The 25,282-nt window shown below is 35.7% G+C and overlaps 4 protein-coding genes across 5 annotated transcripts; 1 reads left to right on the top strand and 3 right to left on the bottom strand.

The window, feature by feature from the left end:
* Nucleotides 1-1,860: 1,860 nt before the first annotated feature.
* LOC118029408 (uncharacterized) lies at nucleotides 1,861-2,782 on the bottom strand. The gene has a single exon (XM_035033283.2). It carries the CDS (start codon nucleotides 2,473-2,475, stop codon nucleotides 2,164-2,166), a length of 312 nt encoding a protein of 103 aa, XP_034889174.1. The 5' UTR covers nucleotides 2,476-2,782; the 3' UTR covers nucleotides 1,861-2,163.
* Nucleotides 2,783-4,788: 2,006 nt separating this feature from the next.
* LOC118029411 (endoplasmin homolog) lies at nucleotides 4,789-7,245 on the top strand. 2 transcript variants are annotated; one of them, XM_035033286.2, is made up of 6 exons: nucleotides 4,789-5,224; nucleotides 5,306-5,399; nucleotides 5,484-5,564; nucleotides 5,661-5,772; nucleotides 5,856-6,181; nucleotides 6,698-7,245. In XM_035033286.2, the coding sequence occupies exons 1-5, from the start codon at nucleotides 5,091-5,093 to the stop codon at nucleotides 5,984-5,986; spliced, it is 552 nt and encodes a 183-aa protein (XP_034889177.1). In that variant the 5' UTR covers nucleotides 4,789-5,090; the 3' UTR covers nucleotides 5,987-6,181; nucleotides 6,698-7,245. The 2 variants fall into 2 exon arrangements, with proteins under 2 accessions (XP_034889177.1, XP_034889178.1); XM_035033287.2 differs by having other exon boundaries at nucleotides 4,793-5,224; nucleotides 5,302-5,399.
* Nucleotides 7,246-9,278: 2,033 nt separating this feature from the next.
* LOC118029410 (thaumatin-like protein 1) lies at nucleotides 9,279-11,005 on the bottom strand. The gene is made up of 3 exons (XM_035033285.2): nucleotides 10,675-11,005; nucleotides 9,890-10,562; nucleotides 9,279-9,638 (listed from the first exon to the last, which is right to left on the bottom strand). Exons 1-3 carry the CDS (start codon nucleotides 10,736-10,738, stop codon nucleotides 9,431-9,433), a joined length of 945 nt encoding a protein of 314 aa, XP_034889176.1. The 5' UTR covers nucleotides 10,739-11,005; the 3' UTR covers nucleotides 9,279-9,430.
* An 8,294-nt stretch (nucleotides 11,006-19,299) lies between these two features.
* Nucleotides 19,300-21,929, bottom strand: LOC118029413 (thaumatin-like protein 1b). The gene is made up of 3 exons (XM_035033289.2): nucleotides 21,729-21,929; nucleotides 20,945-21,635; nucleotides 19,300-20,039 (listed from the first exon to the last, which is right to left on the bottom strand). Exons 1-3 carry the CDS (start codon nucleotides 21,790-21,792, stop codon nucleotides 19,835-19,837), a joined length of 960 nt encoding a protein of 319 aa, XP_034889180.1. The 5' UTR covers nucleotides 21,793-21,929; the 3' UTR covers nucleotides 19,300-19,834.
* Nucleotides 21,930-25,282: the final 3,353 nt, after the last annotated feature.

Raw genomic sequence — 25,282 nt, 5'->3', positions numbered from 1 at the left:
TGATGGTAACTGATATTGATAAAAATATAGAGTGGTATATCTTAAATTTTTTTTTTATTTGTTTTAATTTGAGATTAATTATATTTTATCTTGTTGAAAATACAACTAAACCAGTATATCAATATTTTTTTAGTTCCCAAAAATAATCAAATTATAATGGTTGTATGATTAGATTAATGTTAGAACAAGTAAGAGGCAATGCTTATTATTAATTCATATGTATGGAAACTACAAAATTGTTAGATATTGAATGTGAGCTTCCTTTACACGTTCTTGTAATGTTTTCACTTGAGTTTTTTTTTTTTTTTCTTTTAATGTAGATGGATTTAAATTTTTCAAGATCTTTTATCAATTTTTTTTATGAGCAAGTCAGAGGATATTTTATTTTAATCAAGTGATTCTAATCAATTAATTAATAATTTAATATACTCGAATTTAAATGTTCATACAATAAAAAAATAAAAATAAAAAGTAAAAGCTTCCTTCCTTTTCAACGATGAAGCTTGGAGCCATTGAGTTGGACTGAGAAGAGGCAGGGAGGTTTGTGTTGGCTGCTTTGAAAATTTGTTCAGAGAGGCAATAGAGCTTTGGCAGGATTTCCGGCCTTCTCTCGACGGTGTCGTCTCTCTTGCGTGGACAGTCTATTGAGGCCCAAATAGAAGCTGATGGGCTTTTTGAAGTGGGTTAAGCATTGTTATTATAACAATCAGATAAGGAGGACCTCATGCACGGGCCAATGTTACTATTAAGGGGCCCATTTAAGATTTTCTTGGACTAAGAGGCCCATGTTACCGGCCTTCTCGGGTGAGCCCAGATGTATAGGACATTGAGAATGAGATTTCGTGCCTTCTCTCCGGAATAAGATTATGCGTGCTTTTTTAAAACCAGAAATAGTTTAGGTTGAGATCGTTTTTGCTTTGCAAATCCTTTGGACGATAACAGCGAGGTTTGAGGTTAAAGCCTATGGTCACTCGTTTTCTGAATTAAATCAACTAATTGTACGACGAGGCTTGAAGCAAACCTTTCTTGAAATCAAATTTAATTTAGAAAATACCTGATTACTTTAAATCTAGTTGGCATATTGTTCATATACACGTATCTAGATAAAGAAACTTGTTCGGGGTTCAAAAAAATCTAATTACTTATGAGATTTTAAATTTAATTGGTATATTATTCATACTGCATGTATCCAGATAAAAAAAACTGCTCAGGATTTGAACCAACATGTGATTCTTATGTATTATATCATATATTCTTCATCTGTAATTATATGATCTATTGTAATTATATTATGCATCTGTGTAAATTAGAGAACGATCAATTTCGCACGCAAAAACATCTAATGATACTTATATAGCTGTAGTGAGTTTGATATTTGGTTCTTTTAAGAGTAAAAATGAAAATGTTTGGTGAATTTTTCAGAAAGATAATGAGAACGTCTATCGGTTGCATTGCGTCCATGTTTGTTTTTCGATTTAAATTTAAATTTTAATTAATACTGCAATTCTAAAACATAACATTTATTAAATGTCGCCGGGTGCTCATTTTTTTTTTATAAAAAAAACCAAAATTGAGATGCCAAAGAAAATCCAGCAAAGCTCTGTTCTTGGAGACTCACTCCAAACCTGCCCACTGTTTGACAGCTGGACAATTCCCTTGGTTTTGCTGTTGTCAAGTAGCAGCCTCCATTTCATTTCAGCCGTAGATCCAATTTTGGACTGAAATTCGAAGCAGTTAAAGTTCGAACGTACTATCACCTCCCTTTCCCCTGTTTCTGCAGCGTTCAATCAACCTCCATCTCAGGCTTTCCAGCTATATGCAACAGCTAAAAGATAGCTGACGTAGCAAAGCTTGAAACAGTTACAAGAAAAGCAAAGTACGAGACATTTTTATTTATACACAAAAATAAAAATACTCATCACTTGTTTAAATTATCCATGCACATTCTTGTATTCCCCTTCTCCCTCAGGCAAACAAACAAACACCTTGTGGCTCACGCCTTTTCACGGAAAAAGCTCCACAATCCCCAACTAAACACACCAAAAACCAAGAAAAAAAGTCTCCATCTAACATTTTTCAAACCCCTCTCTTTGTTCTCCTCCTCCTTATTTGCCTTTTACTGTTTTTGCCCTTTTACAGAAAAGCCCGTATTGCTTGACATAGCTAGCGCTGAGGGAGTCTAAACCGAACCTGAGAAGCGGGCGACCGGACAGCGACACCGTGCCAGCAAATACCACCTTTGCACATCTCATGAACATTATTGACACGATCCTGTGAAATCGCATACATGGCTTTACGAGAAATATCCCACGTCAGCGTCCCAATCAAGATTAAACCCACAACAGCAGTAGACACAATCAACACGAATACACCACTGAAGCTCCTTCCACAGACCAGCCCGTAAGCCTTAATTCCCGCTATCACCGCCACGTAGATCGTCGTAAGATTCCCTATCACCGCATCAGACAGCGCCATGAAAAGACTCTGCACAATTGCTCGTAAATCTACCAGGGAAAGGAGGGTGTGTAGACAAGGTGGAAACCGCAAATGGAAACGGAGGTGGGTTTTTAACGTTGGGAATGTCGGTTGAGGGGTAGATGATACTACGGGAAAGAGAGGGACTGAGGAATGTACTGGTTTATGTTGAGCTTATCTTCTGGCTCTTGGAAGGGAAAGTTGGGAGGTATCAGATTTTTGTCATGCATACGCCGATTCGAAAGTAACCAAAGAGATAGTACCACGTGCATTTCCTTGCTTCGAGATAGAGAAACCTTTGCGACTATTTTATTTTAGTGTTTTTAATATTAGTAGCAGTAGATTCAAGGCTTTGATTATTCTTTTTGATAACGACGTCGTGGTAGATGAGGGTATTGCCATGACAGGGACGTTCTGTCTAACTGGCAAGGGACCGAGTAAATACGACCGATGGCCAATTCGAAGGAGTTATGTTGTTATCTAACAAGAGGGCGCAGAGAATTTCAATTTAATACACAAGCGGTGTGAATTATTATTTGGTATCTGACAAGCAAAAACATAATATTAGCTCAAAGTTTATATTAAAAAAAAGTATTGATCGAGGAAAAAAAGAAGAAATAGTTGATTTGCAATATACATTTCAAGTTTTGTTGATTTTTTGAGCTTGAGAGATGAGACTGTTGTTATTTGGTAAACCAATCTGGTCATACCCCAAAATAATTTTCATCTTGATTTTTAATAAAAAAAACTCAAATAACATTTTTTTGGATAAAAAATTTAAAGAATAAAATTGATTCGGTGGTCATGAACTAATATGCAAGGTTAATTAAAATTTAATTAGGTTACATTTCAAACACAGTTAAAAAAACAACCATCCAAATTAAGCTTGAGTCACAATCACCAAGTCAACCCATAAAAATGGGTCTAGCTTAAATTGGCCCAATACGGTACCGTATTGTTGCAGAAAATAGTACATGATCTGCAAGAATCTTAGCTCCACCAATAGCCACACCCTCTCTTTAAACTGCCAAAGATTGATGTGATTAGCATCGATGATGCAAGAAAACAAAATATAAAAAAGTTTTTTCTTCTTTTTTTTTTCGGTTTCCAGCCAAACTTTCACTGGTGACGCCCCCGGTCCAATCAGCATGCTCTTCAAATATATATTTTTTCTAGTTTCCTTGAGCCACTCATAACCAGAGTCGCCGTGCCTAACCAGACCAAAATTCTCAACCAATAATACAATCTCTTCTTGTAAATGTAGCCGCTGGTCACCCATGAATGTGAGGTGATGGGAGCCAGCTATAATATTGCCATCAGCACAATTAGAGAATAGTTTTTAGCAATAAAAAATAGCTGGAGGCCATGAAAACCAACAATAACCAATAGTTTTTTTATTTATTTACCAGGCGAGCCCATCACCGAGACCAATGAAAACTTTAATTCATATGTGAAGGTTCTTTACCGCTTTTATCAAGCATTAATGGGCTGTCTGAACCGTCTAGAGGACGTCTAAACTGGGGTTTTGGACCTCTTTTCCATTTTAAATTGATGCGCAGATAATTGTTTCTTTGAAAACAAAATGTACATAGTGTAAGGGAAAGGGCCGGGCCTAGATAACTTGGACTCCGATCAGTCTCGGTTATGCAGTGCTGAACTTTCGGGTCATCGAGATTCTCGTTGAAAGCTTGTCACGTGATGCCCTGCTCATTCATGCCCTGGCGTCATTAGCTCTGTGGGCCTCTCCTGGAGATCTTTGAATCACCCTTAATTGACAGCACTCTTGTTCTTTCCTTCCTTGGTCGTCCATAAAGTTATCCGCGTTTGAACTGTCATTATCCTGCCAACCAAACATGTATGTCTACGGAGCAAACTAGACTCTCGTGCTTCACTCTCCACGTCGAGTCAAGAATAATACCCACTAACATTCTGCCACGTTCAAACATCCGATTGACACGTCACGCCCCGTCCCATCATCCACCACTGCAATTCTGAGCCAATCCGAGCGGTCAACCACACTCCTTTCTCAATTCATCAAGTGGGTCCGACCTGACAGTTTCTTTCCCCCACGTCAACTAACGACTCAATCACCAATAACTCAAAGCCACGTGTATATACAGATATTTCTAACCTTCATGCTGGCATCACAACCCACAAATTTAGCTTGTGGAAGTCCCGTCCTGCATGACATAACCCACACTGAAATAAATCAACTCACAGATCTCTTAACAGTCGTTAGCTACCGAAAATATCAGGCAAAAAAATAAATCAAAATGAGGAAGTGGACTATACCGTCCGTTTTACTTCTATTATGCCTCCTCTCTCTCTCTCTCTCTCTCTCTCTCTCTCTCTCTTCTAATGACGGTGTCCGAGTGTGTATATGATAATGCGTTAATTCAATTAAAATAGAAAAGGGTTTAATTGAAAAAATATTTTTAATTTTTAAAATTTTTAATATTAATATATTAAAAAATAAAAATATTTCAATTTAATATATAAAAAAACAATTTAAAAAGCTGATCAAACCTTAAAAACAAACAGTCAAACACTCCCTAATTTTTCACCATTTTCAAATCTCTCCAAATTGATTCAATCCCAGTCACTGATTTCATTTTATGATCTGCGGTTCCACAGGTAAGAAATTACTCGCTAAAGCGAGGATGATTCTGATTTCCTCGGTGACCCTCCCCGAGGAGAAACTCGGCGCCGTTCCAAATGGATCATCAACTGATTCTGACGTCGCTAAGAGGTTCGCGCCCTATCCTTCTCTGTTTTTTTGCCTTCCGTTCTTTCTGAAATAACGTATTTGCCACCGAACTGGTTCAGTCAGGGAATCGGTGTCTCGGCTTATGGATATTATTATCAACTCTCTTTACAGCAACAAAGATATTTTCCTCAGAGAGTTGATTTCCAATGCATCTGATGTGAGCATTCATTAATTTTTTTACTTAATTATATTGTTTTTGCGAATAATTGGATTTAAATTTAAAAAATTGTGTGAATTTCAGGCGCTTGATAAATTAAGGTTTCTGTCGCTAACGGATGAAGAGGTTTTGGGTGAAGGAGACAATGCCAAGCTTGAAATTCATGTTAGTGATTAATTAATTTTGTAGAATGATTTGGAATTGTTGAAATTGTGATTAATTTGAAGTTTTAATTATGTGTTTTTGTGTGGCAAAATGCAGATTAAGTTGGATAAAGAAAAAAAATTTCTTTCGATTCGCGACAGAGGTATAGGTATGATGAAGGAGGATTTGATCAAGAATTTGGGTACCATAGCCAAGTCAGGAACTTCAGGTATATATGTTGAACAGAAGGTGGAAATGTAAATTTTGGGTGTTTGGGGGTTAAATATGTTAATTGTTGTGTTGTTGATGCAGCATTTGGGGAGAAAATGCAGTCAAGTGATGACCTTAATTTGATTGGACAGTTTGGGGTTGGGTTCTACTCTGTATATCTTGCTGCTGACTATGTTGAAGTCCTTAGCAAGCATAATGAAGACAAGCAGTGAGTGTTCTTGAATGTTGCGGCCGGAAAGATTGGATACATGTTGTTTGAGGATTTCAGGTATGTGTGGGAATCGAAGGCTGATGGAGCGTTAGCGATATCTGAGGATACCTGGAATGAACCTCTGGGACGTGGAAATGAGATAAGATTGCATATCAGAGACGAAGCTGGAGAGTACTTGGAGGAGAAGAATTTGAAAGTGAGTGTCTTTACTATGCTCGATGGATAATGTTTTAGTTAACCATTTTGTGCTATTTGCCGCGTTTGTTTCTGGTGTCTAGAGGCTAAGCAAACCTTCCAGAATTTCAAAGCTGTAATGGTAGTGGTAGTTAATGACATGAAAATAAATCGTGGAACTTGTCTGATTATTGATTGCAACAAGGAACTGATTACCAAATTCACTAGAATATTTAGCTTCATGTTTAAGAGGTTGCTTTGAATCCTTATGGATTGATATGGGAAAACTGGACCGTGCATTTTCAATTAAACAGTAACATTTTCAGTATTTTCCCCTGTATTCAAGGAATCGACTAGGTCCGTCATCATCTTCACACTCACCTTCATCTCTAGTTTGCTAATGGGAGCATGTCCTGAATGATTTATGAAAGTCTTTATTGCACATCTCAATTAAAAAATTTCAGTCTATGAGCAATATTTCTGTTTCTTTCATTAATAACTAACGGGTAATTTCTTTCCCCGGGACGATGGTGTGAAGCGAACTGCCCAAGTGATGTACCAAGCAGCACTCATGGAGAGTGGCTTCATGCTCAACGATCCCAAAGATTTTTCCTCTCGTATCTACAGCTCTGTGAAATCTAGCCTAAGCATCAGTCCGGATGCAATCATTGAAGATGAAGATGATGTAGAAGAAGTTGAAACTTAAACAAAAGAAGCCACTTCCAACACTGAAGCTGAACCCACAAGAGATGATGAGGATACAGAACCTTCTGCTGTCAAGGATGAATTGTAGATTGCCCAAAGAATGTGCCATTTCCATCCTTTTTCAGGCATTCCTTTTTCCTGTAATGCTGTTTATTAGAGAAGCTGAACTGCTTCATGTATTTTTCACAGTCCAACTTTATAGTAGGTCGTAGAGCTAACGTATACACACAGATTTTACCTTTTCAGCACATAGTTATTGATGAGCTGCAAAAATGGAATTTTGGTCCCCTCCTGTTTCATAGTCCGTGCACGGGTACCGGGTCTGAAGTTTTTGGTCGATTAAGGCCCATAAATGAACATCGCAAGAATTTGTTACCTTCAGCTTTTACCTGCAAATTAAATTTACCAGGAAATCTGAATCCGAACTGGCCGTAAGTAAAATTGACTCACAAGAGATAGGGAAAAGGTTTAGACTTGAACAAGGATGTTGGATCCTTTTAGATTCAGTTCTAATTTTGATAGCTTTTAAGCTTCAAATCTTTGAGAGATATTAGACATGGGTGTCTCTCCAAAAACAAGTAATCTCGTGCGTCTAGCTCGAAGCACTGAAGATGCTTGAATGTAGGTCAGAAGGGTATTATCTAATCTTTTGCTAATCAGACACCAAACCTCAATTTTTCCCTTTCTCCTAACCTTTGAGGTAGATCACAAACTCGCCTAAACTATGGTTAAGATTTTCATATAAAGAATTTTTAACATGAGGGTAAAGATTCTTGTGGTAATATTTCAAGTCATTGCAAAATTGTGGGAAAAAAGGCTGGTATTGATCATGAACCCACTTCCAAAAGGGATGATGATTCAAGAGAGTGATCAAAGAAGAAGATTTAATTCTCCTGAAATTACATTTTATACAACTCTCAAGTCTTCAATTATATTTGTCTTCATCGTTAATTATGAAGTCTAGATAATATTCTCGCACCTCATCACTTTGCAAAAGGCCTCAAGTCTTCGTTATGGTTTGTCAGAATAATAATTCCGAATTTTCTGGTGAGGTTCCCTACCATGGCCCTTGAGAAAGTAGATACAAACTTTAATTCCACATTTCTTTCTTTGCCGACGATTACAAGAGGCTCCGAATTCCAGATGATGCCTTCGATGATTTCCCACTGACAGAAAATCTTGATCCGTAATGTGTTCTTGAGAACTAAGAAATTCTAAAGCAGATTGGTTAGTACTAAAGCCGCTAATGCCTCCACAAACCTGGCAGTGGACAAATTGGACCATATGGCCAACTGCACCATCTTTGCAACATATTATTCCTGATCATGGAGGGGCCAAATCCTAAAATTTTCTAGCCATTGGACTTGGATTTGGGACCCTTGTCCTTTCTGATGGATTAAAATGTACGTTCCATTGAAAAAGAGCATATCCTATTTGGCGAAAAAAACCTTCAATAGGCTGAACAGGTTTCTTCTTTTCCTAGTGCTTGGGGAGGTCAAAGTTGCACTCATGCAGGTTTCTCTATCCCCACCATTCAAAGCCTATCGAATAGCATAGAGGTCTTCAAGCTAAAGTAAGAGTAACCTATCAAGTGCACGAATTTGAGTTCTTAAGCTTTCCCGAGCCTCTGAACCACAAAAATCCAATTTCACAGGGAAGATCACTATATTTGCATGAAGTTTGTCATTCAAGAAAAACTGTTTATGTTGCTAGCTATCACAGCTCACATCATCTATCTCATCTAGTTTCACGAACAAATTGCAAGAATGGAATCATTTCAAGCAGTTTGGGTTGTGGCTGTAATGCATGCATATGGTAATTGATTTGACAGTGCACTAGCCATTTCCTTCAAAGCAAGATGTAAGTGTCTGCCATCTACATCTTATGGCCCAAATCTTAATCTTAGGACAGGTGTTGATGTTCCTTCTACCCACTTCGGAGAAAGCTGAGGGGGCTTTTGGAAACTAGATTATGCACGGCTAACAACTTAACATGCATAAATTTCGAAAGGTCGTCTAATTTTGTTGTTGATCACTTGATTTGTGGTCACTGTCGACAAAGAAACAAAGGTTAGTCTCATGGATTTAAGGAAATGATAGGTGCATAGCCCTTTTGTAGACAGCATCATTACACTTCTCATATCGTAGCCAAAATCATGAAAAATCTACCAAGCTTGCAATTCCAGCAAAGTGGGCTTCCTTTAGGTGGTTCTCACCAAACATGTTCTCAAGATTCACAGTAAAGCAAACAACTTTCTTTCTAATGCCATCAAAATCAATTAGAATAATGATTTTGCCGATCTCGAAAGTGTCTTCCTTTCTAATTCATTGCTTTAGATCACAAATGGTTCTTACTCTAAAATAAACGGTGAAAAAAATACAACATATATGTGTGTGTGTGTGTGTGGTTCTTCCTTGCAAAGAAAAAAGAAATATTTAAACTTTCTATACATGTAGTCTGGAAAATTGACTTTACAATCTGGATTTAATCAGCCCTTTCTTCCAATGCAAAACAAGTTTCGAGCGACCACTTAAGTTCTATGTGCTTTTGTCCAAAATTGAGGCTATTAATGAACCAAAGAGAGGAAAAGACAGGAAATTGTAGAAAGAATCAAGGTAAATTGCCAAACAGAACACGATAGGGCATTTGGCGAGTCGCCACTGAGAAAGTTTGGCAGCCATGAAGTGTCCATTCCTACTGGTCCATCGCCCGATACTGTCTCAGACCCATTTGTTGTGCTTGCTGGTGGAGAATTGCCTCTTGCAGATTTTTGACTGTGGAATGAAAACAAAGAAATAATCAGAATTTAACTCCAAGATTAAAGCTTGAAAACATAATATATAAATAGTGTTTTCCTCTCACAGATCCTCAAAAAATAGAGACTTTTTCCTTTTCAATTTACAGATCATGTGCCAATTAATCTAATGCCTGCCTGCCACGGCAATTTCCTATCCGTATGCCACAAGCTAATATAAAATAGATACAGAATAAAGTGAAAAATAAAACAGGAGCATACAATCCTTACCTTGTTAATGAAGGGCAGAATGTGATAACATAATCTGCTCCTGTACATGTAAATGTGCTAGTTGCATCATCATAAGCGTAGCTATATGATCTCGGACACGCGGCCTTAAACATCTCTGAATAAACCGACGGCTTACATGTGTCCGGTGATCCATACGCGCCGCTGCAACAGTACTCTGGACTCCCAAAGGCTTCACATGCACTCTTACAGGCCTGCCCTGAATCGGCCCGTAACTCAGCTGGGCATTGCTGGTTCATATCTGTTACACACCCGGTCGACAAGCAACTACCTGACCCGCCATTCGGTTCGACGATCATGGGTAGATTGTATCCATCAACTAAACTAACATCGTAAAAATCCAGTACACCTGATCCGACTGTGAATTCTGCTAGAGTGGCTGGTGGGTTTGCATTTTTACCATTGCATTCAATTTGGTTTGAGCTGCAATCACCTGTTAGGCAGGTACCCTGGCCTGTATTTGGGTCAAATGTGCAACCCGTTCTGCCCCAGAACCGACCTGACCAATTTGGAGGTGCCTGGAAGGATCGTGATCCACCTTGTGGAAGTTCAAATCCTGTGCTTTCCAACGGAGTGCTGCCTGCATTGGATAGAATGCCTGGCCACACTGTATAGCCACATCTGTTTATGAATGTAAATGTAGCCCCTGATAGCCCTGTAACAAATGTGCATGTCCATATTATTTAAAACACATTCTCAAGCAACAAAAATCCAAGGAAAGAAGAAGAAAATCAGAATTAGCATGATCAGTAGTTTTCAAATAGTACCTTTGCAGATTGTGAGCAAAATGAGAGTGATGTGAAGAGCAGAACTAGTGAAGATGCGATCCATTTAGAGAACTTTAGGTGTAACAAAGGATAAGTGTGAAAAAAAAGCCTCCCTCTGGTGACTAAAATGCTAAGCTTTCTGTTGATAGGAGGAGGAGGGGGAGGAGGAGGAGGAGTGAAAAGAGGACTTTGGTTGATAGACGACTCTGGGAAAAGATGAACAGAGAAATGATAGGGATTTTCTGCCTATAAAACTATAAGGTTGCAAAGTACTGTTTTGCGTATGAGAGAGATCAGAAATGGGAATGGTGGGAGATAAGAAACTTATGACACTCAGTCCATGCCTCCATTTATAATGGTGGAAGTTGAATAAAATATAATCTTCTGTAAAGACGAAAGGTAAGTTCCCTTGGAGAAATTTCAATAGATAATTTTCTTTAATTGGAAATACACTCTTTATTATTAAAAAATTAAAAGAGAAAGAAAGAAAATGAAATGAAATACGTAGTAGCTTATAAATTTCATCTTATATACGCACAAATTTTAACAGAATACATGTCTGAAACTCTTTGAATTGAAATTAATTTATAAGTTTATTCAAATGAAATCATTTTAATTGTCAATAATTAAATTTATAATATAATTCAATATCTAAAAAATATATAAAAATAAATTAGAAATCAACCCCTTTGATTTATAATTCCAAATAAAAAAAATAATAATATTAAAACTTGCTCTCGTAGATACCCATCTATCCTCTTTTTTAGAGACCTTTAAGGAAATAAAAAAAAAGTGATGATGAAAGTAATATAAAAAACAAAACAAATTGAATTATATCTCTTCCCAATATATGAATTCAATTTATTTATTAATTAAATTTCACTTAAATATTAATTATAATATAATTCAATTACAATACCAAACAAGGTGAAAAGGATTTGGAAAATATATCCCACAATTTGTAATATTTGATTGAGATCAAATTGATATGCATGGACTCCTACTTTTCATTATTCACTTTATGAAATGTTGTAAGAATTCTGTGGGCTAAAAATTATTTTTCCATTTATTATTTCTTACTTTCTTTCATAAACCTCCTATCTGCCCATCTACCTTGATCGGGAACCAATAACCTAAAGCAAAAGGATTTTCCCATAATGATGAACCATGTATCCCAGGGAGTATTTTTGGATCGCAAAATTTATAATTTTTTAGAACTATGAACCAAATCAAATTCATTAATCTATTTAAACCAATCAATTCAGTTTGATTTTTTTAAAAAAAAACTAGTTAGACCTATATTTATTTAATTGATTTTTTGAGATCTTTTTATAACTCGCCTGACTTGTATGAAGTTTTATTTTACAGGAATCTAAGGGTTTTTTTTTTTATGTTTTGTTAGCTTTTTTTGTTATGAGCACAAGATATTTTTTGAGCCAGATTTAAATTTAATTAGTTTGGTTTGGTTTAATGTATTTAAGTTGGTTTTAACCTTTTAAAACTAGAATTGAACCAAAAAAATTTAAAATTAGTTTTTCTCTGTTTTTTCTTGGTTTAGTTTTTCAATTAATTCTTTTTTTCAGTTTATCACTCAGTTTGTTTGTTTTTTTAACCCCTACTGTCCCATTAATTCTCTGAGAGTTTTCTCTTTCGACAGTTTTACGATATTCCAAAGCAACGTTTTACACATTGCAATCTCATGGAATTTTACAATTCAATGCAGGGAATACGTACGTACACACGCAAGGTTAATCAAGATCTTATTCTTCATGAATCGAGATGACTCCTTGAAATTCATTGTAAAATCAATTGATTTTAGAAACAGAAACTAATTCTTGATATTGAATTGTTCATGTATCTTCAAGAGCATCTGCACATTTTAAATTTGTTTTAATAGCTGATGAATATTGTAGCGATGTATCTTTCACGCATTTTCCTTGATCTTGCCATCCTTTAAAATAGAATTAGATTCTTCGATAAATAAGAATTCTTAATTGAATTTTATGTACCCATTTCCTGCGTATCACGCAATAGGGTTTGTTTCACATTAATGGGGGATAGTTTTTATATATATATATATATATATATATATATATATATATATAGAGAGAGAGAGAGAGAGAGAGAGATGGAATGATTTGCATGGATCAAGAATTTGGCTCGTGGGACGGCGGAGCAGCGGTATTAGTTTCTATTATACTGAACACCGAAGCTTGCCAATGAGACACGGTCTCCCACCACCATTGGCACAGACAATGAAGATTCGCGTGCTTTGCTGACGAATCAGACTCGGCTTAACTCGAGCTCACCTTAACTGGGGTTAAGCTTTATTTTCATTTATTAGAAAAAAATGATATATTAATTTTATAAATGCATATGAATGATTGGATTATAATACTTTAAAAAAAACACTCAATTGTTTTTAAAATTCACTTATAAGTTCCACTAGTCTAACAATCTTTTTTCTTATTATATTTCTTTAATATGTAATATTATTCATAAACTAGCACACCCTATTGACAAAATAATAATTTATTATATATTTATATCATTTAATTGGTATAGACTTTACTTCATACATTAATATTTCACATCTGGGGTCAGGAAAAATGCAAAAAGAAATTATTTATAAACACATCAATCTAAGGTATAGATGACAAAGATCTTAATTATGTCACTGCGAAAGAGTTGAATTGAAATTAAAATACTTCCAATATCCTTATAGAGTACAAAGAATCATGCTTCAGATGACTCATGCAAGATCCATTTTATCAATGAATTTGAGTTTAGTGTGTATTATGCCTTGATTAAAAACTGGATTAGAAAAGAAAACTCGAGAGTCTATTGGGCCGAGCCCGATCACCGAAACATGGGGCCTGGTGTGGAACCTTTAAAGCAAAAGCAAGGATTCAGGAACCGCCTTTGCTTTTGAAATTAGCAAAAGAGATGCCTCGGTTTTGAAAATGTTGATGCTCATCCACGTCAGTGTGTCCATGGTGCCTTGGAAGTCACTTTTTCGTGGGACCCGTCCGTTCATCTTTCTCGGCCGTGCTGACCGATCATCTTGATCAAATTCCGCGTTACTTACAGGCACTGCACCCCCGGTTTATCTTTCTTGGCCATGCTTACCGATCATTTCTTGAATTTACTTATGTGAAACATAACAGTTCTGCAGCCATCAAGAGAGGATGGCCGAGTGGTTTAAGGTGCCAGACTCAAGCTCTGGTCCTCGAAATAGGGAACCAAATAAAAGTTGCCATCCACACAACATGGTACGAAAAGGAATTTGTGCAGTGGCAACCAAGATGTTACCCAATGATACAAAGGCTTTGGACAATCCACGCCCGGAATATTCATAGAGCACATGCTAATTTGATGAAAGAAAGGTGACAGTCCATGTTGAATATAAAAAAGTTGAATGCTTTTCATTCAGAGGTTCTTACATGACACAAAAGTTTGATTCAGACATTCTTTATGTAACCATGCTGGCTATGATTTGTAAAGGTTTCGTGTCCTTCCCTTCCAGTTCAATTTCGAATGAACCCCGGAGAGCATCCACAACGAGCACACTAAGGCCTAAGCTACAAGGAAAATAATGTGTTTATGGCAACATGTAATTTTTTGCTAATCTTTCTACATTGTACTAGTTCGAGCAAAAAGATCAAGATACGTTTCCCGTTGCTATAATTGCTCAAGTTTACTGATCATATTCTGTCTACAAGTCATCGAGATGATTTCTTTTCTCTGCTAAGCATGGAAACCTACTTCTACTTCAAAAGATCGTGCTGATAATTAGTCAAACAAAGCAAAAGGAAAGACTAATCAACTAACTTATAAGTGACCAATATATACGATTGTGACACAAGGGTGTCAAAAAAGCTAGCCAGTATTCACACAAGTGGAGCAGTTGTTTGTTAATACAAGGATAAGGATTAGATCATATATAGGCCACGAGATCAAGAGGATTATTTTGTTTTGCGGATGATGTTTGTTGAAAATCTTTAGCAGCCAAAGTAAGTGCTTTGACCATGCAAGACTTGTTCACAGGCATTTTATGGGGTATTAATATACGTGCTGACAAGCGAAAGTGGAATGTCTACTCTGAAAGTGTCTGGGGTTTGCTGCCATAGTCGTTACCATGTGCTAAATTACAAGAAATTTCCCGAGGCATTTCCATACTAGGCCCTGTATCTTTTAGACAAGAAAACATGTCCAGTCAGATTAATTAGTAGTGCTTGGTACACTCCTTGCTGCGTATACATGAGGTGAAAGCTAGCTATTGAGAAAAACGACACATCTGACAGCATACGGTTCTTAATTATATTTAAAGATAAGTGCGCGCGTGAGTAGATGATCAAATGAATGCCATGCATGCATGCATGCCTACTCACAAGCCTTAATTAGTAAGTGTGAGCAGAACAGTATATCTTGCAATGAGTTTTGAACTCTAAACAATGTGCATGGATTGTACGTATACATGTAAGTTGCGTAGACCACTAATTACCATAACCAGGCTGATAGTTTTCTTACTTGGCGATCCTAAGAACTAATTTATTACATAATTTTTTGTCCAAACGTGCCAGAAATCTTGAAAAAAGCCGAAGGAGAAGGGGGGTGTCAGCAACATATACAATAAGAAAAGGAAGCTGATAATCTCCATCTATTTCCTTTTAGCCATATGCATATACTTCTTTCGACATATCAGAATGTCCTTAGCCATGTTTTCTGTCGTGTAAAGTACGTCTAGATAATTGTCATCCTCACAAACTAATCTTCCCAACTTTTCCTTTAACCATTTCCTTTTGCTATCTTTATAAAAGAATTGCGTCACGCTGACAATAGCTATGTCTGCGATTTGAAGACCTAGAACAGAGTGTTTGCCTTTTCAAATTTTGTAATGTCAGTTTTTAGCAATCTTTGCTGCTTTACTTCATCTCTTGTTAATTTGGATTCGGCTAAATTCTGAAATTTCTGATAAGTAAATTAAAGATGGCCAAAGAACCAATAAGAAAATACAACTTTTGGGGTCAATTCAACTAACTAGAGCACCATACGTGCATACATGATCTCATACATTTTGGATTGAATGGCATGTCGACAAAAAAAGGATCAGTGGACATGCTTTTATCTGCCATCTTTAAATCAGATGAAGCTTCTTTGGAACATTCACTTAGCTCACATGAAGTAATTCGAGACAAGGACAAAAGGGACGTGTCTGAGTACTCAAGTGGATATAAATGCAAGATAAAAAGGGAATGCATGTGTATAAAGTGCTTGAAGGATGTGTTATTTTGTCATTTGAGCATGTCATTCCATCTTTTCATTATCTCTGGGAACAGTGAGATGTTCAACACTATCTTCCAAGTTAAGATTTTGCCCCTTTATAAGTAGAAAAATCAAAGGGAGGAGTACTGTGGCTGCTTCTTGGATAATTAAAAAGATTTTTGCTTGACTTACTATTCAATGCAAACCTATATTATTGTATTTACACACAAGCAGCTGCAGCTTCCATAAATTTTGGCTTCGAATATTATTACGTTTACAAAAGAAAATGATCGACACATGTGACTCGTTTATGGTTTTACTCAACTCTCATTAGATTTAATTCGAAGATACCGTGTAAAAGAATATTGGAAAGTAAGATTCAACCTTTTCGGAGAATCAATGGACTCGAGCAGGAAGCTTGAAGGCGCCCGACATTTTCTAAAATTATTTGGACACCATAGCCCGTACAGGGGTGGGCTTCATTTCAATGGAACAAAGTTTTGCAATGGGCCAAGTTTACGAAGATCAACTCCACTTCCTCTAACTTCATTTCATTTTAATTTTTTAAAGTATTTTTTATTTAAAAATATTTTTTTTTATTTTTTAAAATTTATTTTTAACATCAACATATTAAAATGATCTAAAAATATTTAAAAAATTTAAAATTTTACAAAAATATTTTCCAACCATGAAAACAAACAAGGCTAAAAAGGATATACAAAAAGGTCAACCATCCATAAACCTCACAAGGGATAAGTGAATATAATACATCAACCCAAGTTTTATGTTTTTCGCATCATATCATCTACATGAATACCAATTATTTCCCTGTAATTTTCCCTTTGAAAGAACTTTTTGGCATCCACTTCAAAAATTTTCAAAAGGGTCCCCAAAACTATTGAACTTGCTTGATATATGAATTAATCTAAGAGTCGGGTTAAAAATTTAATGAGTAAACTTAAGTAAGATAAAAAAAATGTTGTTTTAATTTTATTTTTTAAAATAATATCTTTAAAAAGAAGTTCAAAATATGAGTTAATTTTTCATGTTGATCTAATCAATTTTATATTGATTTTGTTTTTACTCAGCCTGGACTAAGGATGAATCATACTAAGAGTTAATAACGATACCAATTTTACATTTTCATCCTCGTAATTTGAGAAATATGTAATTAAGGTTCTGCCTCTGGTAGCTACTCTTGACTATATGGTTTAATTATTTATATATCACCAATTGATTGCTTAATTTTTTAATTTTTTTATGAGACGCCGTCGGTCTTTTTTCAATGTTCAAAGCGTGATTATGAATGATCTTCATGTTTGAAAATTTGACACATAAAAGTAAAAAAAAAAAAAAACTTTCTTGAGGCAGCAAACAGGTAGTGTTCATGCAAGCACACAAAAAAATGTCTTTTTCAAGTAACAAACACAAAGATAATTGTAAACCTCTTTTGTTTGCACACAGAAACACTTAATTCTCTTCAAGTTCACGGTCTCACAATGCCCTTTTATTCATAATTTATTCCATATCCTTGTGGCGGCCATATTTTAACAATATCATTATTTTACTTACATGATTTCTTACAGATTTGGCAAGAATTTAATCAAACAACAAAGGATTCATTAGAAATAAAAAGGTTAAAGAAGGGAATTATTCAAGTCAATTTTTGTGGGTTCTTGTCAAACGAATGTGAGCTATCTTTGACTTTCAGTCCTCTTTGCAACCTGGTCTGCCCATTGTCCTAATGCGACGGCTAAGCCGCCATGCTTGTTTTCCTTTCTTCAACAACGAGAGAGACGCTATAATGGTGCACAACGATTTAGCCGAGGAAATTAATTAACATGCGTGACTATGGTGACTCAACAACTCTTGTTTTTTCCATGGTGCTGGCCGGCCTGGTTCAGGTCTGGGGTTGACCCTCCGGGTCGATCTGGATTTTACAATTCTGCCCTAGACTCAACAATTACCCGCCTTGTTTCTTACAATTGGGGAACATACGTGGTAATCCACTGAAACAGGAAATTATACAGGGAAGCGTGATGGTCGAATGTCTTGTCTAACAAGTTCAGATTCAAGCTAAATCGTAGGTTATAGAAAGCCAAGGCTAAAAAAGAAAGAAAGAGATGCTATCAATTTAAAGCAAAGATATGTCCGAAAACATGAATATTAGGCCGTGAGTCTCGTGACTCGGGAACATGCAATTAATCAATCAGTGGATGACAGTACCCGGTGTGAACTTGGCGTTAGCCGGTGGCTTCGGGCACTCATCGTTGTATTCTAATGTGCATGATTGCTAAGTTACATATGATGTTCGAGGCCTGGAAGAAACATGTCAAACTACAGAACATGGCCGATCGTGATGCTCGTGCCCTCAATATCGAACTGACGAGCAGGTATGAGATGTGACAGTACCCTCTTGATCAAAATCTTCAATTCCAACCTTCTCAATCGACACCAAACTAGACAGAATTTTCTCCCACTCCTAATTTGACCAGGCTATTGATTTCCCACCCTCGGGTATGAAAAAAATGCCCTTCGAGATTAGTTAACATCTGTTTGTGGATTGGTTGAGTCCTTGTGATCAGCCATTGCTTGGATTTGAGAAATTTTTATTTTTTCAGGTAGAAAAATCATGATTATAGCTGTTAAATTTGATTTGGGAATGGCCTCCGAAAGGAAACTGGGTTATTAAGTTATTAGATCAACTTGAAAATTAGTTGGTTAAGTTGTTGAATCAACTTTAATCAATGTTGCTTTTTTTTTTTTCAATGGTGTTGATGTTAACTATTATGACTGAACTGATTTTAATCTGATCATTAAAAACTCGATAGAAATAATTAAATTTTATTACGTTAATATCTTGTTGAATTAAATTGTGATTAAATTCTAGTTCTTAAAATCTTCGAATCAACCCATTAAATATGATGAAGTTTTATAAATATGAATATGATTCTTTTAGCTTGGAATATATATAGCTAGCTAGCACGATCAATACCCTCGTGCTAACAGTAAAATAGCGCGTTGAGATTTTGGTGGCTGAAGGCCTGAAATTAATTGTTCTTTTTGGTATAAACAAAGTCGATCCTATTACAACTGAAGAATCAATTTTGTGTGGGGTTCTCGAATATGCCAGAGACAGTCTGACGGGTTACAATATCCCCACAATGGCTCTTATCTATTGCTGGCAAGTACTGGCATCACCTTCCACGCTCGAAACACTACTTGCTTTCTTTATGTTATCCAATCTACCCTCTTACACGATTATTTAATACCCAATTTCAGAACAGTTTCAATTATTGCAAGATCACTCTCAATTTCATGAATGTTTAAAGAATGCCAGTGGCAACATGACATCAAACATGCAGACAAACATGAAATTAGATGAGAGTTTTGTTATCTGGGCACCAAATGCGGTGGTAACGCAATACAATTCACACACTATCGAAACCAACAAATGAATCCCATCCCCTCCTTTGATAAAATAGTAGTAATAATAATAGCAATAACCTAAACGCTAAAAGGAAAGAGTTTCATGCATTTTGCATCACTACCATCACTAACCACACCATCTCCTCTGCCTCTCGAGTAGTTTCCGACCCCCGTACTGGACGACAATGAATTGGATTTTCCTTTATGGAGGAGTCATCTTCAATGGACGTTTGAGCTTTCAATCATGACTCAGTTCCACGTCAATTCGGCCAACCCGTAGGGTCACATGGGCCATGCATGAAAAAGAGCTCAAAAAAGTAATAGGGTCCACTCCATAAGAACCGACAGCCCCACTTGCGTAAAAATTCGGATGGCCGATTTTTGCAGGTCCATGCCCTCCAATGAGCGTAAACTAGACTGGAAGAGAGAGATTTCAAGGGGCCTGCTCTGGTGTGTAAATATATATTTAGAATAGCTGCCGCCACTGCCAGATTGCAACTGTGAAGCTGACAATGGCCGCAGTAACGTGTGATCCTAAAACGTTGCCGTACAGGGATGGTGATGCTCCATTTTGGCTCAAGGCGCCTTCGTACACCATTGTGCTGTTGATGAGTGGTGTATTGGTATTTGTGTCCGTATTCTCAGAGTTCTGCTCCTGTGACGCTTTTTGGCTGCACAATTTACCATAAACATGACCGTTAGCACCCTCGATATTCATTCTCTTTACAAATCCGAGTAAAAAACTGAGTTTATTGTGGGGATTTGGAAGGATGCGTGGTCTCCTGTGTCAATGTTTCGGATACAGCCACCTGTTCTGGAGACCACTTATTGCATAATGCCAGAGACGTGCATTAATTAAGGCAACATGCCTTCTTTTTCATGAAAAGAAACCGGATCCTACTCCCCATCTCATTATATAAAAATGCTATACTTTACTTCCTACAGTGGAATACTGCCGAATTTTCTAGGTTCGAAAGCAGTATAACTAAGATTCTCTTCGGTAAATTCTAATATTTTTTTAAGGAATTCTCGAGATTGAGAAAGACATTGTAAAACACTCTACAGGAAACCTGGCAAGATGTTAAACAACGTTATTTATCTCGTGATAGATCCTTACTTTCAGATATTTATTAAAAATATTTTTTATTTAAAAAAATATGAAGTTTTTTATATTTTTTAATAATTTTAATACGTTAATATTACAAATAAAAATTATCTATAAAATTTAATTTAATATATTTTAAATAAAAAATATTTATTAAAAAAATATCACCCTCCTCCCTATCATCAAATACAGCATAATCTATGCCGCGAATTGCAAAAAAAAAAAAATTAAAAATGCTAGCGTAGGGCTGAAGTGATATGATTTTTCAACGGCTCACTTCATATATGTCAAAAACTGACACGACGTTTTCTCAAACGTTCCTTCATCTGGCAGTAACGTTAAAGCCAGGTGGTAAATGAGGACAAAACGGTTACCTCAACGTTCATGTTTTCAAGCTCTTTTTTACTTTTTCTCGGACAAACATACCCTCTAACGTTGCAAAAAAGTGACAAAGGTGGAGAGGAGATTTACCTGGTGTTAGGCCCGGGGCAGAAGGTAATTTGGTAATCAGCGGAGGCACAAGTGAAGGTACTGGTCTTATCATCGTAAGCGTAGCTGTAAGCGCGTGGACAGGCGTTCTTAAATATCTCGGAATACGATGAAGGCTTGCAAGTATCAGGTGTCCCATATGCACCGTTGCAACAATACTGTGGTGACCTAAACGCTTCACAGGCGCTCTTACATGCCACGCTCTCGCCTCCCGTGCTAGTAACCTTAAGCTCTGAAGGACACGCGCCATTCAAATCCACCACGCATCCTGTGCTTGTACAGTTCTGACCAGAACCGCCTTGGGGGACAACAAGCAATGGCAAGTTGTACCCATCAACAAGGCTGACATCAAAGTAATCCATCCCTCCATAGCCGTCAAGCTTGAACTCTGCTAACGTTGCCGGAGGCGCTGCACCAGTGCCTGAACATTCTAGTTTTCCAGAGCCACAATCCCCTGTTAGGCAAGAGAATTTCCCTGTGGAGTCTTGAGAGCAATATGTGCGGCCCCATAAACGTCCACCCCATGAAGCTGGTGCTGTAATGGTTTTTGACTCCCCCTTTTGAAGGGCAAAACCAGTCGTGGAAAGAGCTGGTGCGTCTGCGTTGGACAGAATGCCTGGCCATACTGTGTATCCACACTTATTTGTTAATGTAAAAGTTGTTGAAACAACACCTGAGAAAAAAAATAAACATTAATTTCAAGAATTCAAAGAAACGAACCAATTATAATTACAAAAACTCTCTTGAAAATATTATAATTAATTACCCGAAATGAGTAAATGGGCAATGAAGAAGGATGATAAAGGGATAAGTAAAGTTCGTTGAGACATTATTAATAAGAGAAATGCAGAGAGGTAACAAGAAGAAGAGAAGTGTTTAGTAAGGTGATTAGCAATGACACCAGACTCTTCTTCTTGTGTCGTGTATGGATGAGGTGATGGGAAGACAGAACAGGGTAACTATATATAGACAGAGATGCTGTTATATATATATTTATAGAGACAGAGAACAGGGTGTCTTTGATGGGGCCTAAAGGGCTCAGGATAGGAGATGGGCCAACAAAATTTAAGGTGACGAAGAGCCGCATCGTTTAAATTGGCATTTGAGTAATTAAATATAGCAGTTAATAATTTGTTTAGGTGATTAAAATTGATTTAGTTAATTGAGGATTTTTTTAGATATGGTAATTAAAAATTATTTCAAATCTGGATTTGGAAGTTAAATTGATTAAGAAAATCATACAGAAAAAATTATTTAGCTAGTGGAATAATGGGAAATGAAGCTATTCTTTTTGTAAGTGGCATCGGTAAAGAATGTAAGTGAAATTGTGTGTTTTATATTGTGGTGAGAGGTGTTTTTAAAAATTATTTTTTTATTAAAATTATATTAAAATAGTTTTTTTATATTAGCATATTAAAATTATAAAAAATATTAATTTAATATTTTTTTCAAATTAAATATATTTTTATAAAATATTCTGCTAACTACGAAGAAGAATTAGTATTGACATTTTAAATATTATGATGAATGTAAATAAATGTCAAATAACTTTTTTAAATTAAAAATTTAAAAGTTGAAGCTAAATGTTTAAGTTATTATTTGATATTTTTGTAATAATTTTATATTACTCTACTTTATGTATTATTATGTGTTTAATTTTATTAAATATAATAAGATGATAAGATTTAAACTTGTAAATATTTAATCAATAAAATTTAAATATTATATTAAATAATTATTTTAACTAAATAAATAAATAATTTATTAGGTTAGTGGCGTATTCAATTTAGCATGTTTGAGAGTGTGGTTATGGTTATTTTTTTAAAGTGTTTTTTACTTAGAAATACATTAAAATGATATTTTTTTTATATTTTAAAAATTATTTTTAATATCAGTACATTAAAATGATTTGAAAATATTAAAAAAATATTAATTTTAAAAAAATTAAATTTTTAAAAACTACTTTTTAAAACGTAAAATATACTTAAGAATTACTTCACTGGAAAATTGTGTCTAACAAACATGAAAGTCATCCTACCAAATCCCATCAAATTTGTTACGACCACTATGTTTCCCTGTTAGCACCAACCCTATTAAATTGATTATATTATATTATATTATTTTCTTTCCTCCAGCTACAAGTCATAATTATGATAAGATGGAACTACAGTTCATCAACTGTTTCTTTGCTATTTTAAGATTTCCTTTTGAGAAATTTTACATCATTATCACATTAAATACCATTAGTATTATATGAATTCACTTCAATAAAACAAATAAAAACATGAAATAAAAATCTCATTTAATCTTATTAAAAATATCTTCGTCTAATAATTTTAAAACTAATTTTTTTTATTCTCTTCTCATTTTATCTTTCCATCCAACACCTATACACACACGCGCGCGCATATTATAAAATCTCTCGTTTATTGCCTATCATGATAACAGCCATAATGAATCTGTGGCAGTAGAAGCGTGCGACATCATTTTTTAAAAGGATTTTTTAAAATAATTTTTAAAATGTTTTTTTATTTAAAAATATATTAAAATAATATTTTTTATTTTTTTAAATTATTATTGACATTAACATAATAAAAGATCTAAATTCATAAAAACTTAAATTTAAACTAAAAAAAAATTAAATTTGCATGGAACGGGTTTGCACCTCTCTCTAAATCCAGTACCAGCTAGCTTACTGTAAGCTCAACACCACTCTCTAAACGTGAGCGGACTCCTACAAAGCCATGGACATGCATGGTTATTAGTTGAAGCAATGTTTTTTTATCTGTAAGAATGTGTTTTCTTTCCTGTCTTGTATGCCATCCAAATGCTTAGATTTGTTCTTTACTCCAAGAATATATTGTCTATACATTTTGTTTTAAAATTACGAACTCCACTTGAGAAGTGTTTCAGAAACAAATTTATGGAAACAAGTGACACGTCTGTCTTCGGAATAGTCGACGGTCAAGCTTTGTAGTCCAAGTTCTTCATGTCTGTTGACAATTCATTGCCAATTAGCACCAACCCAAACCTACTGTCTGGCTCGACGATCGATGCTACATGTCCCTGAGTTGCAAGAGGGACAGTTAAAGTTGAGTTCAACTTACAGCAACATTCAAGATCCCGAATCTCATAATATCTTGGGTAGTTTTATAGCGCCAATCAGGGTTTCTCAAGGATGAAGGCGGTGCCCAGAAGTTACAAGTCTTGCCCGAAAGCAACTGCTCTGGTAGATATTTGGCATCAAGAAATATCTGCTTCCATTGATCTCCAAATATCTAATCGAGGACCATCGAATATAGGAAATATCTCAGACATAAAGTTATCAAAGTTTGATTTCCCTATCCAACATGACAAAAACATAGCAGTAGTTTTGAGAATTTTCTATTAATTAAGCCACCGGCTTAGACTAGACTGGCTGTGTTAACTCTTGCAAGTTAAATATCTCGGCGTGCTAACTCTATGCACACATGTAATTGATTGTTTCTTATTCGCCATGGGATCACCTTACCTAGAGTAAACCTAAATGGCGGCCCAGAGACCCTTCAAACCGCCACGTTCTCCTTCTTCTTTTTTCTGGACATTCCCTCTCCGATACATTTTAAAAAAAAAAATGTTCTGGGACAGTCTTAAACAGTGAACTAGAACAATGTGTTCAAACCACTCCTGTTTTCTGAAGGGTTGCTGTTCGATAACTTTGGCAAGAACCAGCTAAGAATATCTACTCATTAAAAGAAGAGAGGGAAGAAAACTAGGGCTGCTCTTCAATCACTTTCGCTTCATGTTTGGAGAATCTGAAACAAATTAATCAATGGGAGGATGATGGACACTCACTTGACTTTAAATCTAATAAATCTAGAGTAATGATACCCTTGACGAATCGTATTCAATTGTTTTTATTTTTTAATATGGATGATTTTTTTAACAAAAAATTAATGAGAATAATTTTAAAGATTATAAATTTATGATATTAAATAGAGGGTGTAGTTTATTTAATTTCTTATCTGTATTCTATTTTTTTTTTCTTATAAAATATTTTTAACACATGCCTGTATCATTGTCACAGTACTGCTGCTGCCACTAATCCTTGACGAGAAGTCGCACTCTGTGACGTCCTGCAAACAATAAATTGAGAAACTCCATATTTATTTTGCTATCTGACACAAAAACCAAACTGAAGGAAATATATAATTTCCTGGTTTCTTATGACGAAAACTCTTCTAGTTTGCATCTTACCCCTTGTTTCATACTCTATAACTCACAAGGATGTAGATTTCTTCTGCATCTTTTTTTTTCCCTTGGCCATTTCACGACTGCCGT

Source organism: Populus alba, chromosome 2 (assembly GCF_005239225.2).
Source record: "Populus alba chromosome 2, ASM523922v2, whole genome shotgun sequence".
Taxonomy (NCBI): Eukaryota; Viridiplantae; Streptophyta; class Magnoliopsida; order Malpighiales; family Salicaceae; genus Populus; species Populus alba.
Note: the sequence above shows the minus strand (reverse complement) of the source record. Positions and strands in the feature narration are given on the sequence as shown.